Below are 16085 nucleotides of genomic sequence, written 5' to 3'. Positions count from 1 at the left end.
TGAAAATGCGGTTCACCCTTTTCTCCATCTTGCTGATGCCTGTTAACCCTTATTGGCACGAGTCACACTTAATGATAAACCAAGAGATGGAAAATTATTTTGCTTCTTGAATCTTCCTCTCCTATCCTGGACAGTTACACAAGAGAGGGCCTCTCCGGTGCTCCTGACTGCTTACACCGCTCCTTCACAACTGTTTTATCTTGCTGCTTCTACAAGAACTGCCTTACCCTTCCCACCCCCAGGAGCACCCTCCTTTCACCTTTGGTGTCATCGGCCACGTCTTTTATGTGTTCTTAGCCCCATACCCGATGGCATCATCTGAAACTGTTCCCGTCTTGCTATGACCATACTCAGTGCTTCACATTAGGTTGAATGGGTGAGTAACCAGCCTCACAAATTTTAATTTTCTTTTGCAACTATTACAATTAAACCCAAGCAGAAAGGGAGAAAAACGTATTCCACATCCAACAAATGGAAATGAAATCTTGGCAATACTGTTTCACACATTTATCCTGTTTTGAGACATAAGATTCGGAGTCTGAGGACGTGTGTCTTTTATCATTACTGGAAAACTCAGCCATCTTCTATAGTTTTCATTGCTGGAAATTTTTTATTTTTACTTAAATCAGTCCAGCATCTTTAACATTGTCGTCTTCTTTACCCAGATTTTTTAATCCCTTTAATGTTTGTAATTATTTAAAACATTTTTATTTCATGGTCTCCATTGAAGCACTTATTTGAAGTTCTTAAACGCTAACTCCTTCTGGCCTTTTTCATGATTGAGGTAAAGGTTAGGAAGTAATGGATTGTAATTTTAAATTGTGGCTCACCCATAATTGGATGTTTTCTTCAGGATTCCTGCAAGGTCTATGTAGAAATTTTCCCTCTGAACAGATTTTTATTGTTTCTATTCCAGAGTATCGGGTTTTTCAATGTTAATTTTTAGCGTATTTTCCCTAGAAAAATTAGGTCATATAAACTTGAATTTCAAACCTGTGTTAAAAGCAGACTTATGGTTATAAGTTATCACAGGAAACTAAGGACATAGACAAGATGCTGGCTATGTGTGTATCTGGGAAGGAGAATTTTCAGTTCCAGCACCCTACTTCTAACAGACTCAAACAGTACATAGCTGTTAAGAGCAAGTATCTCGATTACTGATACTGGCAAAATCAAACCCAAAGCAAACAAAGTTCAGCATCAAGTTGTTTTAAGTTGCTTCTGTTGTCTTTTTTGAGGAGAAAAAGGGCAGTCTTAGGGCATTTCATTTACCTTACTGAGAAATTAAGAGTACATTTAAAGATAGGTTCTTTAAATTTTTTCCAGCATTATCTTAGTATTTTGTAATGGAAAGTTTTCTGGTTATATAGTCACCCACTATCAAAAAGACCTGGAAAATACAACTATCACATTTTCCAGTTTGTAAAAATGCAAAGTGAAACATTCCTTATTGCACATTTCTTAAATAGATTATTGGCCATCTTCACATGAACTTCACAGGAAAAGAGTGTACTTCTCAAATTTCCTAATTTCTTATATTTTTTTTTTATTTGCTAGTCAGTTTTATTTTGTATTGTCTTGCTTATAACTTGATGAAAAGTGGTAGGATTTGGGGCTGAATCCTTGTTAGTTTGTGCTGATAGCATTCAGGAGGAGGGGAAATTTACCACCTACTCTACCACTATCATAGGAGCTCCAGTGTCAAAAGAAATGGAGCATGTGTAGAGACTGTTCTTAACATTGATGAATGTCCTCAAGAGATGCACTGTAGAAGTGGGAAAAGAATATGTTGTTCTCATGTTTAACACTGGATTGGAAATTTTTGGATTGTGCTTTGTAGGGTAAGAGAAGAAAAAATCCATTCATTGCAAGAATTCACACCAGATGAGGGAAACAAGAAACATTAGGCATGTTGCAGGTTGGTGGTTGTTAGAAACAAGTCAAAAAATAAAAAGCATTTGACAATTTTCAAATGCCTGTGGAACAAGATCCCTGCTTAGTCAGTCCTATGCCACATTCGGGTATTCTTGAACCACTCCTGTTTTGATATTCTGTTTTGGTCTTCACTTTTATCTTTTAGCAGGGCTGTTTCTGTTTACATTTGTGATATCGTGGTGCAGTCTTTATTTCATGAGATGGGTTCAGTGCTGCATATTACAAATAAAGCTTATTTAAATTGTAGTTCATGGCCATAAGTGCTCTGTTATAAAGAAAGTCTTTTCTCTCCTTCTTGTGCCAGAAAAACTATGAATCAGTATATGTATAATCAGCTGTCCCTTGGGAGCAACAAGAAAGCTGTGAGTTTACAAGGGCTTTGAGGTCCTTGAAAAAGGAGTTAGGGTAATGATGATTGCTTACAGAATTAACTGGCAAGTACTATTTCCTGTATTTATAGAGTATGTTGAACATCAAGACACATCGTGGAATTTGAGGGTAGACAATGATGACCGTCTAGTTTTAGAATGTCTCTTCATTGAAGTAGACTTTCATCACCAACAGTCTTCTGCATTTGGTGCCAACAAAATGTCCTTGCTCTCCCTCTTTGAATATCCATCTTGAAAGCTTTTCATCATAGCCTTTTCAGCATGGGGGATGTTCCAATCTGGAGTTATGTCATGTGATGCTGTGTTCCTCATGCCCCTTTATTACTGCAAACATTTAGGTTTTGAAATATTCTATTTTCCATGAGCACTCAGATGGCACCGACTGCAGCTTCCGCTTCAGGTCACTAGGGGGTGCAGACAGCACAGCCTAATTTCTTATATTGAACCAATACAAACCTATTATATATAAACCTTTCTAAACATTTTTATGCTGTTTTGTTTTCAAATTCTACTCCTATATCTTTGAACATCAATAGTGACTCCTGTTATAAAAACTCTTTCACTTGAGCCTCCTACCTCTTAAGTTCTTTACTCAGTCAATTGACAAACATTTGAGTACTAATTACATACCAGGCCCATTTCTGGGTGATGGCAACACAATTTTGAGAAAACTAAGTCTCTGTCCTCATGGAGGTTATGTCTTAGTGAATGGGGAGAAACATAAATATATTGAGTAGCTGTAAGTGAAATGAAGAAAAGTCAGAAGGATAATAGGTCAGAGCATGAGAGTGTGGTTGGGGTTATGAAAGGGAGTGACTGCTATTTTACATAAGATGGTCTGTAAAGTCCTTCTGGATCAGATGACATATGAACAATCTAAAAGGACAGAAAAGGGAATCATGCAGATAATATGAAATACTAGCATTCCAGAGGGAACAGCAATTGCAAGCGCTCTGGGTCAGGAATATTCTCACCCATCCAAGGAAGCCAATGTACCAGAGAAATGCAAGTCAGATTGGCCACCTCTCCACACATTTCCTCCTCATCCAGTTCGTAACTATACCTTGTCCAGTGTCTCTTGTATTGTCTCTCAGTTCTTAGTTCAAACCTTAACCATCCTTGTTTTGTTTATCTGAGTTGCCTAGTACAACACTTTTATGGTATAGGTGCTCAATAAATATGATTATAATATTTTGAATTTTTTTCCAGAATATTTTTTACTGGATCTTCAATGAGAATCTAATGGAATCTGTATCTCTGAATCTGTCTTCCCTTAGCATCACAACCTTTCTGTGATTTGAAATATTGTGATGAGAAATGAAGTCATGGTCACACACAAACTTGACAGATTTAGACGACTCTTTTATTATCGCTTAGTTGGCATAAGTTCACTGAAGATATGCTTTAATTTTACACCAGTTTGTAAATAGAAAAATACATTGACACACAAAAATATGGTACTTTGATATCAAATTTAAACATGATTTTCAAAGAGAATACTGGTTATTTATATAATTACTAAAGGCAGTTCTTATGCATACCTTTAACTGTGTGCTATGTTTAAGGCCAACAGAATCTGTAACTACTTATACATCTAATTCTTGAAAACTGAAACATTGTATTATTTTTAATTATACAAATAGATAACATAAGTGTGCCCTGATGTATGACTTCTAAATTATAGCACACTCCACTGAAGACTTATGGCAGCTTTAGAAGGTACTGCTGTGTGATTATGGCCCTACCCTTGAAACATCTGGATCTTTTCCTCATTAGAAAATCATTCAAATGCATGACTTCTTTGGTATTTAAAAGAAGCCCTCATTTCAAAGATAGAAATATGTAAAATCTTAGTATCATGGTTAGGTTTATTACAGAAGCGATAGAAAGGCAGGGGCAAAAAAAAACATGGTAAGTGCTCAATAAAAGGCCATGTGAAACTTATGTGAAAGTAATTTTTCCTTCCTACTTGTATTTTTCTAGTTATAGTTCTGCTAAATATTGACTGTCACAAAATACATTTATTTTTATTTTTATTTAAGTTATAATAAGTGATATTTCTTCTAAATAACCACTTAGCTCTCTAGAAATTTTAATCTACATTATTTAAACAACTTTAATAAACAAGAATTTTCCTCTAAATGAAATACCTTTGAACTTTATAAACTATTTCCATGAAGCATATTTTTTAACCACCTTTAATTTGGTATAAAGACACTTTGGCAAAACAGCAGAACACATGATCTTGGCAAGACTCAGCAAGTACAGTAAACACCCATGATCCCAGTGAAAAATACAGGCTATAGAACACTTCAGTTTTTCTTAGATTGAACTAGAATACAAATGTGGCTGTTTAAATAAAACCATCTCTCTTCTGCCAAATAGCAAACAAATATACCATATAATTAAAAACAAATTTCTTCAATTGCACCAATGAAGAAAACAAGTTGCAAATATCAACCATACAGAGCCTAATAGTGAAGACAGAAGATTAGTAGTCTACAAGCTAATTGAAACTGCAGTCAGAGGATGCTAGACCAAAATTATAAATATGAAGAAAAACAAGCTAAATGTTTACTTATCACATATACAGCATAAACACCAGCCATGATGTGTCCAGTACACAGGTCAACTGTAAATGAATTGAAGCTTTGAGATCTAGTTCCTGATCCTTCTGTCAGCCCTTTAGAGCAATAGGAATGTAGCTGAGAGTATTATTAACCCCACTTTACTTGCTCATACTGATTAAGCCACCCCTGCCCCCATCCCCAACCCTTTTCCTACCAACAAAAAATCATAGTGAGTCTACAATCACTATCAGTTTATCATCAATCCAATTTATCCATGTTAAAGGGGATGCTTACATCAAATTAATGCTCAAAGACATTAATCTGATGTGTATATTATTATTTGATATTCAAGTGGTTGAAATGGCAATTTTAGAAGGTCACCTATGGTATGGTTTGTAAATTTGGATTCAAAACTGTGATTATTTTATAACTATTCCTAAAATCTTAATGTGAGATTCTAGGTTTATTTGCATTAAGGCAGGCGGTGGTATCCTCAGCATTCTGTGTAATACACTCTTCTGTGGTTACAAATTCATGAATCCTTGAATGATTTATCATCATGGGCTAAGGTTGTAAAAGGCACTTTGGGCTATGTGAAGTATTTTTCCTAACTCTCAGGCTGAATCTTAAACATTTATAAAGCTGCAACAAAATAAAGACTGGATGCTCAGTTAGTAGGTCTAAGGAGATGGGGAGAAGCAGTTTGTACCCAATGCCTATTAATCTCACTGTGCCATGTATTGGCCATAGAGAAGATCACAGACATGGGCCACCAGAAATATGATCTCGCTCACTTGAGTTTTCAACAGCCACATGCCCCCTTCTTTTCTTCACTTAATGGATCTGTAGTGGTATGGCCATTGGACCGCACCACTCCTTCAGGAATCCAGGACTTGTCCACACACCGTTCCATTCGCTTCATTATCAGGTCCAGGAGCATCTCAATCGCCTGGTTTATGTTTGTCCCATTGGCAGCACTAGTTTCAAAGTAGGGGATGCTGGAAGACAGAGACAACTCAGATAACCAATATGGAGGGGAGAGACGGTGACCTTTGCCCTTGATAATTCAAATTAAAGAATAAGTTAAGTACGAATATATGAGAATACAGAAACATTTAACCACCCCAGGGCAAAAGGGAAAAGTAAAATAATCCACACTATATTCCTAATAGAAATGTAAAACTAGAGGTTTTAAGATACTTGCAAAGATTATTTACTTTTCTTTTAAGGAAATACATTTATGCAATATATATTTTACAAGCATTATAGAATTAAAACTTTTTGACTTTAAGAATTTAAAACTCGGGGCTGGGGAGATAGCGCAGTCGGTAGAGTACTTGCCTTGCAAGCCCAAGGCCCTGGGTTCGATCCCCAGCACTCAAAAAAAGAATTTAAAACTTAATTCTTGATATAAAAATGAAATTCCTCTATGTGAAAGTAGAACTTGAAAACTTAGAAGAAAATGTTAGAGAATATCTATGACATAAGGAAATATTTGTAGCTCAAACACAGAGGAAAAGCTTGATAATCTTATTTGTGTTGTGTGTTTGTTTTGTTGAGACCAGGTCTCACTGTGTTGTTGAAGTTGGCCTCAAACTCCTGGGCTCTAAGGATCTTTCTGCCTCAGCCTCCAGTAGTTGGGACTGTAGGCATGCACCACTGTACCCAGCTCAATAATCTTGATAATAATAAAATTAAACTTTAGTGCCATGGCCTATATCATAAGCAAAGATAAAAGGTGAGTTACTGACCAAAATAATGGTTGTGTTACATATAACTGACAAGTGAGCTAGTATCCAAAAAATATAATTTCTCAAGTTAATTAAAACAATAAATAAGGTAAGACAAAAATAGACAAAGAATATGAACAGGAAATTCTCTGAAAGAAATAACATTAGTGAAATAATGTTCAACCTCACCAAAAAAAAAGGGAAATGCAAATTAAAGAAATGGCATAAAAATATAGAGTCCCCCAATACCAAGTGTTCCAAGGCTGTAGGAAAAGAGGAACTTGCATTTACTGCCGGTGCAGTTAAAACTACTTTGGAAACAATGTGGTAACATCTGGTAAAGGTGAAAATGCGTATGCACTATAGACCAGCATCACCACTTCTAGATACACATTCTAAGGCTAAGTGTAGGTGCATAGTAAATAAGTTACCATGGAGATATCATGGAACCCTCACACCTTGGGGAAACTAAGAAGGGCCTTGGGCAGCCAGAGTCCCTGAACCAGTGTTTTATCTCAGGGAACTGTACAAATATCATTTCCTGTGTGTGCCATGTTGTGAGAAAAATTGAAAAGCACTGTCCTAGAGGAGCACCATCCAACAGAAATTTCCAAATGACAGAAACTGCCCATGTCTATGCTGTCCAATAGTAATGTGTAACTATTGAGCACTTAAAATGTGACTAATACAACTAATGAACTGCTTTTAATTTCTACTAATTTTAATTTAAATAACTACATGTGTCTATTAGCTATCATATTGGACAGAACTAGAAGAAACTCACATATGTACACATGGCATCACTGAACAAAATACTTAATGAAGTACCATTTGTAACAGTGAACGTTTTAATCTTAATGCCCATTAGTTAAGTGTATGGATGAATAAAATGTGCTATCATCATACTATGGAATGTTAGGTAATGCCTCCAGTGTATCAACATGGAAAGAATTCCCCAAATTAAACGTTGAGCAAAAAAGTTGCTTGATATGAGAATGTTTGTGTAAAGAGCACAAAATAATTACATATTGTTCTGAAAACAAACCTATGTATTAAATGTGTAACATCTTGGACTAGAAAGAAAAGAATTTTTAATGCTTTTAGCTGAAAGCAACAGAAACGGCTGGATTAAATATGCATAAGTCGCAGTGGGAATTTGTTATCTTGCATGAGGCCAAAGTAAAGAGGTTGCAGAGTTGAGTAATTCAGCTGCAGAGCAGTACAACCAAAGGACCTAGATTCTGCCATCCTTCTGTTCTGGCTTCCTCAGTCTGACTCTCTTCATGACCAGAAAGGCAGCATTCCAGCTGTGACATCTCAACACACCAAAGTTCCAAGGAAGAAAAGACTCTCTTTCTCTGTGTGTATCTCTCAGAAGAGAGGAAAGAGTTCCCCCTCATGTCTCATTGGTCAAAACCAAACATTGGCAAAAGGAATTGTAGTGACTATGGAGGCTGAAGGCACAGTAGTGATCACATGTCAGTTGCTGGAAAGAACTGGATTCTCATTTCAGGTCATCATCAGAAAAGCTGTTTACCATTCAGTAAGGATCAGGAAATCTGTTGGTTATTGTGGAACCATCCCTGACTACACAATCTTGGGATTATCTCCCACTTCATCCTTCCAGAGCTTCCCAGATCTGTAAGATTCCATCTGGAAAATCATTAGGAGTTCTTGGAAGGGAAAAGAAGGAAGATTGTTGTTTGGAGTAAAAGCAGGGTTGAATGTGTTTCAGAAAGCAGGATTTTCAAAGTTGTGGACAACAATCTGCAGAAGACATTTTCAAACAATGAACTCAAATCAATATGCAGAGAAGTAAGGTGAAAGGTGTCTCCTCAAGAAAGAAGACAGAAAAAAAGAAAAGAAAAGAAGGTGGCTGGTCCACAACCAAAGAATCTTGAGCCAGCACTCCAAGGAAGGTGGGGGTGGGGGCACTCTGTGGACAATCCCCCTTCAGAATCTGTGAGCAAGACAAGAAAGAACAGACAGAAGACTCCTGAAAATGTACATGATGGTAGTATTAGCAAAGCACCCCAGCACTACTCCTCTCCCTCCACCCGGTAAAAAAAGGAAACAGGAAAGTGAAAGGCATTTAAGAACAGAATGGAAATTAAAGTGAAGATTCCTGAAGAATTACAACCATGGCTTATTGAGGAGTGGGACTTAGTAACCAGGCAGAAGCAGCAGTTTCAACTCCCTGCTAAGAATGCAGATGCTATTTTAAAGGAGTTTGCAAATTGTAAGAAATCATAGGAAAATGTCAGTAATAAGGAATAAGCAGTTAATGAAGTTTGTGCAGGAATAAAGAGTATTTCAATGTGATGTTGGGCACTCGGCTGCTCTACAATGTGAGAGGTCCTAGTGCCAAAATCCTTTTGGCCCACCCTAACACACCATGTCGCAGGTTGATGGAGCACCACACCTACTGAGATTATTTGTAAGAAATGGAGCAATGTTGGCCTGTACTCCCCTTGGGGAGAAGAACCTTGCATTATTGTTGGGCTATCTGTATGATTTCCTAAAATAACTGGCAAAGAGTTCTGCACCTCTGTTTACTGCCAATGAGTAACGCTGCAAAGCCCTGTGAGGTTCTACTGACCACTCACTGTTATATCTGGTATCCATAAACACTTTCTGTTCTTAGTCTTTTTCTTGTATAATTGATGTTCTTTCAGATTGTTAAGGTAGGGCTAGGGGTGTAGCTCATCCATGGTAGAGCACTTGCCTAAACCCTGGGTTCAATCCCAGTATCTCAAAATAAATAAATAAAGTAAAATTGTTAATGTATAGTGGGGCTTATGTTTAAATTTGTTTTCTGTCTGTTTTAGACAGAAAATAAAAGGAGTGCAAGTTACTTTCCTCATTTCAAAGTATGCAACAATTCAACAAAGAACAAACACTCAAGAGAACATTTTATTGCCTAGTTGACAACTCTGCTTGAACGCTGGTGCTTCTATCCCTTGACACAACACAGTTTTCTAATGTGTGTTAAATGCTATGTGCCAAAGTGCCCTGATTCCCAGTGCCAGAGATTCAACTTAATGTATACACCCAAAAACCCAAATATTTATTTTTATTTCATAGAGCTTAAAGTAAAACAGCCCATCTTCTGCAAATCCATCCATGTCATTGTGTAGGCATTCTATCTTTCCTCAAATTGTTGAAGGATGGTGGCTTGTTTTTGTATTTGAGTCTAAGGCATGTTCTAACATAATAAAGGCAATGCATTATTGTGTAATCACAGTTTTCTGGAAAAGTTGACATTAGGAATTATACTTCAAATCTTAAATTTTTTTTCTAAATTTCAAAGCAAAAAATAAATAAATAAAAGAATAACAACATAACTGGCTTAAGACATTTAGTCAGCCTGGGCTTGGGGTTCACACTTGCATCTCCTGAATAGCAAGTCCTCTCAGAGCAAAGCAAATAAAGAAAGAAAATGGAAATTCTGTGAAGAAGGGAAGGGGCAGGGCATGGATATTGTCCTCCAACAATGTCACGTTGGAAGGAGACATGGTGATTTTCTCAGAGGAGGTAGGGAGGAGAATGGAATCTGTGAGTTCTGCAAGACATGGTTGCTCCACCGATTCCAGCAGGCCCATGTCCTATTGCCCTTCCATTTTTATCTAGAAGAAAAAAAGTTCTTAAAGTAGGCCTGTGGCAAGAAAGGCCCAGAGAATCTAAGAGATCTAATCAATGTCATTCAGTTAATAAATGACACAGATATAAAATTGGGATCTTCCTATCTCCCCACACAGGTCTTCAGTGTTCTCTCAGGGTTTAGCTAATAGAATACTTATTTCCAAAACTACTAATTAAAACTACTAATTAAAAGGGGGAAAATATGATTGACTTGTACAACATGCTGTTAAGTATTTTCTGAACTACAACTATTATCATGTTTTGGGGACCCCTTTTTTGTTTTGGGGATTTCTCTTTTATCTTCTTTACAGCATTCTAGTTTGCCTGGATTGAAACAAATTGGTATGTATTATTTATTTTGAAATAAAGGGAAAATTTGGGTAGCTCAATAATAATTACTTTACATGCATGTATTTTATGTGCATAATCTCACTAAATACAGCCATGGTTGAATTCAGATACACAATGTTCCTGTTTCACAAGTGATTAAGCTGAGTCTTAGAAAAATGAAGTAATTTGTCCAATTTCACAATGCTAGAAAGTAACAGAGTTAGGATTTGGATCCAGAGTAGTCTGATCTCAGTATAACCAGCCCAACCATAGGTTCTACCGGTTCCAAATTTTTTGTGTGAAGATTTTCAAAACAGATAATCTGTTTCATTTGCTGGGGGGGGCGAAAGCTGAAGAGAAAATCAGAGGGCCCTGGCAGTGTTTGTCAAAGGTTTTGCTGCCTGTCAGTTCCAGGCTGTATTCCTGAACCGTGCACTTAAGACATTTCAAATTCTGCAGCATCTGCATCCCTCAAGACCATCTCATCTTACACAGCCATCTACTGTTATCCAAGTGCCTGTGGTATTACATGTAACTTTTTAAATAACTTACGAGACATTTTTTCAAAACAGTAAGACTGTTTTCATACCATCTTGAGAAATCAATCTTCCTTGGATCAATTAATCAATTAATCAACTGATAGATTCTTCCTGCATTTTAATAAAGACATGAAATTGATGATAAAATTTTACAACCTCAAAATATTGATTTCCTTTCCACCATCTGGCAAAGCATGTAGCCAAAACATTCTCAGATATAAAAACTACAAAAGAAGATGTAGCACTTCAGGGAGTCTGCAGTTGGGTTCAGTAAAATATTCCTTAAATTTAGCAGGACTCTAAAATCCTCCATGATTTTTTTCTTGAAGACTGTTTTGTTGTATTTTCATAGTATGTTAACTCTACATGACTCAGATTACCAGTTCCTTCATTCTTTTACTATTTCTTGCAAGTAGCAGCTTCCACAGAAGATCTTCTAGGTTTTCTTTTTAATTCTTTGTAACTCTTTAATGTTTTTTTTTTTCAGAACTGTTACAAAACAGTAATGAAGGACATAATCAGGCAGAAATTTTACTAAGAAGCATGTTTAGGGTCATGTGTGGGGCTAGAAGGTGATTTCTCCATTCTGATTCCTCATGACACTATCTTGTCAATACACTTTCTCCAGAAGTTGACAGGCCTGGCAACAAAACCACTGCACTTTTCTCCTGTTTGAGCACACCTGTGGAAAGCTGGCTGAGGAACCTCTGCCTCACTCGGGCACTTATCCACCCCTCTGCAAGTTCTGCAAGACGGGTTCTCCACTGATGCCAGCATGTCCGTGTCTGATTGCCCTCTCATCCGCTGACTCTAATGTATCTCAATCAGAGTTGAATTTGTTGGGAAAAGACACAGTCTTAGGAGGTTTGAAACTTCCTGTCTATGTCTTTAGTTACCATTAATCTTTCTTCTTCCATCTTCATTCATCACCTTGTCACAAAATGAAGATATCATCTTTGTCCCTCCCCACTGCCCCACTCATCACACGTAATATTTGATGAAATATGAGAAAGCATCCCTTGTGATTGATTCAATAAATATTTCTTTAACAGTGTCTATGATAGGGCAGGGGATATAGCTTAGTTGGTAGAGTGTTTGCCTTGCATGCACAAGGCCCTGGGTTCAATCTCCACCACCACAAAAAAAAAAAGTGTCTATGATATTATTGACCTAAACCCAGGTTGCAACAAAATAGAATTGTGGATTGAGCTTTTTCAAAATGTAAATACTTAGATTCTCTTCATCCCTCTCACTTATACCCATGAAGAATCAGTTAATGTCTACAGAACACTGCTTATACTTAAGAAGAGAGCTTGACCGTTATATCAATCAGAAAAAAGTTATTAAAACTCACCCCCCACAAGAATAAATTGGAAATACAAAAAAAAAAAAAGTAGAAAAAAGATTTTTAAAAAAGTAGTTGAGAAGGGGGTGGTTGAGAAGGAAAAAATAACAAAATGACACAAACATCATTACCCTAGCTACATGTACACAAATGGTGCGACTCTACTTGGTGTATAACCAGAGAAACAACAATTGCACCCCATTTGTATACAGTGAGTCAAAATAAATAAAACAATTTTTTTAAGTTGAGAATAAATTTTCTTTAAATTCTAAATCACAATTATGTACATTTTTTTTTTTTTTTTTTTTGCAGTACTAGTTAATAAACCCAGGGCCTGGTGCATGCTAGGCAAGTACTCTACCACTGAGGTACATCCCAGGTCCTTTTTACTTTATTTTGAGACAGGGTCTTGTTAAGTTGCTGAGACTGGCCTTGAACTTGCAATCCTCCTGCCTCAACCTCCTGAGCCACTGAGATTACAGGTGTGCACCTAATTTTTTAAATTCCCTTATAGTCAATTATAAATACCATTCCAACTCTGGAGTTCTCGATCTCATTCAATTCCCCAACTGAATCTCCATTGAGCTATTTCTTCTTCCCATAGTTTCTTTACTCTCAGCTCCTGAAACTTACTTCACAGTCACTTTTGAGGCACATATAAGAAAATATAGTTGCAAGTACTTTGAAAACTAAACTTATGCATGAAACTTATAGTCAGGGCTGGGGATACAGCTCAGTTGGCAGAGTGCTTGTCTTGCATGCCCAAGGCCCTGGGTTCAATCCCCAATACCACACACACACACACACACAGTTATAGACAGTATGGTGCAATGGTTAAAAGCTATATAACCTCTGGAACTGATTGAATTCAAATCCTAGTATTACATTTTACCAACTGTGCAACTCTGGTAAGCTATTAAACTCTATGCTTTAATTACTTCATCTGTAATATCAAATATCAGTATCTTCTTTTAAAGATTAAATGAGCTAATGTTTAAAGCACTTAGATCATAACCGGACACATAGTGAAACCTGGTGTTTATTTCCAATGTAGAAATGGGTTAGTTTACCAAATTTATTCAATTTTTTATTTAAAACTTGAAACACACCATCCCAAAGAAATAATGTCACTGAATCATGTAGAGTCACAGCTACATGTCACAGCAACATTGTAAATATTAAGTTCCCTGCTAGTTCACAAATGTTGGTTTAATGCACAATATAAACTCTGCAGTACTGGACTGCCCTAATTCTGGTAGGCAGAAGCATACTTCCCACATCAAGGATGGCTCTCTCAGACACGTCCTGCCAAGTGTTTCATGCTGCAAAGCATTTGCCTCCCCCACATCCTTATCAAACCCCTTGTTCCCTCAAATGATCCTCACTAATTGCTAGGGAAAATGGATCTTTTACTGATTAATACCAACATATAAATGACTGATACTTTTAGGAGAGCTATGAGTTATTGATCAATGTTTATTAACTGAAGCAAATATTTAATTGGTAGAATTTCAAGGTAAAGGAGTTAAGTTATAAATTTTAAGTTACTCATTAAAAGATATGCAATATTTATAAGAGGTTAAATCTGTAACCCCAAATTGAAGTAACAAACTTGTATTTATTTTCAAATAAAAGCATATTTTCCTGCCATTTATGAAACTCCATGTCATGGGACCAAGAATCAGGTTAACAACTTCAAAGTCTTTCAACTAATCAGAGTTTTTTTTGCATAATTAGGATAATATGGTTTTTGTGCCTCTTCTTCCATTTTGAAAAAAAGCAGAAATATTAAGAATAGCAAAAATTTGAAAATATAGATCATGATATAGATTCTCCTTTTATTTTTTAAAAAAGGATTATGTTTAATTCAAAAGCATTTATTTAAGAAATTGTTATGAGTTGAAGAATTTTTTTAACCCATGGTAAATTTTCTTTTTACATCATCTATTAAATGACTTCAAAAATAAAATAAGTGACTTCATATTGAACTTCAAACATAGGTGATAAAATCAAAATGTTTTAACTTTGTTCTCCATTATTTCTCTTCTTGCTGTTAAAGACAATGAATTGTCACAACCAAACTTTTCCCAACATTGCTATTCTACACTTTTTGATGTTTTTATTTAGATTGCTGTATCCAGAACATCAGAGCAAACTAACACTTAGACTTCTGCTTAAATTGAATCAGTCTAGAGTCCTCTTGAGGATTTTGCCATTCCCAAATTCTTTATTTTTCTTTGCCCCCCCCCCAAAAAAAGACTCTCCTTCTATAAGAAAATGTAATACCTGAGACAGAAATATGTCTTGTACCTATGTTTTAAAGTTAGACTGCACACAGGAAAATGAAGTGAATGGAAGCTAGAAATATTTTTATGTCCACATATTCTGATGTTCACATTCAGAAGGGATTTGAGCTATTTTACCTAAGTACTTTCATTAAACATTTTATATTTTTTAAAGCGATATAAAAATATCTCAATATCTGGAACTGGGGAGGAAAGAGTGAGCATAAAGAAAGGAATAAGAACAGCAATAAAGACTCTGGGTTCTAAAACCAACTACTCATACTCTGGCCTCCAGCTCTGGGACCAGCAGCTCCTTATCAGTAAAGGGGAAGAAGCTCCGTTCATGAGATCTTGGTGAGGAGGAAATGAGATAACACGCTCCGTGCTTAGCACAAGCATAGCGCCCAGCAAGGGTTCAATAAATTTCCATATGATGGAATTTTATCCTCTCAAGAATATGATGCTAAGGAAAAAATAACAGAATGAATCAAACATCATTACCCTATGTAAATGTATGATTACGCAAATGGTATGCTGTTACTCCATGAACAAACAGAAACAACATGTATCCCATTTGTTTACAATAAAAATTAAAAAAATATGATGCTTTCCAAAAACTTTTAAGGCAAAATTTAGTAATCTTAGCATAAATTCAAGAGGATCAACTGCCCCCTTTATAACCACAGAAAATTGGTATTGCTCCCTCTCTCCACATGGTGGTGCTAAAGTAGCATTGTCATGGAGCCGTATTGCCAAAGGTATGAAAAAAATCTGTCTAATCTTAATATCACTTTATAAATGTCAATTTGAAGTACATGCAGAGAACTAATTTTAATGTTCTTTTAAAAATAGATTAATCACAAATTTTTAAAAAATTAAATAAAATGTTCACAGCTTCAAGTCAATGAGAGGAACAATATTGTTTACAGTTTTTCACCAAGATATCCATGCCTCACTCCTGCTGTGGGTCAGAATTCCCATCCAACTGGTTTCATTTCTATTATTTATTCCCACAAAACTAAAAGATCCTAAATTCCAGCTAGAAATTTCTGGAAATGACAGTATGTTCGATGATTTTGTTAAATGGTTCTAGTTATTTGGTCACGCATGGATCCAGAAATCATGGAGAAATTTTTCACATAAGGGAGACGGGAGTCTTGCTATTTTCATTGTCTTCTGGAAACTAACTGAATGACATTTACAGGAAAGGAATGGTGTGCTGCCTGGACATGGGAGACCATGGCAAAGGAAATACAGATCCTTTACTGAGTTGTATTGCTCTCCAAAAATCAGACTTGTATGTTTGAGTGTGGCTTATTT

The 16085-nt window shown here is 36.2% G+C and overlaps 1 protein-coding gene and 1 pseudogene across 5 annotated transcripts in view; one reads left to right on the top strand and one right to left on the bottom strand.

Moving 5' to 3' along the window:
• Positions 1 to 3668: 3668 nt before the first annotated feature.
• Positions 3669 to 16085, bottom strand: part of Rab27a (RAB27A, member RAS oncogene family) — a 97855-nt gene continuing 85438 nt past the window's right edge. For all 5 annotated transcript variants that reach the window (XM_047542267.1, XM_047542268.1, XM_047542269.1 and 2 more), the window contains exon 6: positions 3669 to 5892. In XM_047542267.1, coding sequence (XP_047398223.1) covers positions 5697 to 5892 — 196 coding nt within the window. In that variant the 3' untranslated portion in view covers positions 3669 to 5696. The remainder of the gene's footprint in view (positions 5893 to 16085) is intronic.
• Positions 8349 to 9193, top strand: LOC124973388 (mortality factor 4-like protein 2; annotated as a pseudogene).

Source organism: Sciurus carolinensis, chromosome 2, assembly GCF_902686445.1.
Source record: "Sciurus carolinensis chromosome 2, mSciCar1.2, whole genome shotgun sequence".
Classification (NCBI taxonomy): Eukaryota; Metazoa; Chordata; class Mammalia; order Rodentia; family Sciuridae; genus Sciurus; species Sciurus carolinensis.
This window is presented reverse-complemented; position numbering and strand designations above follow the sequence as displayed.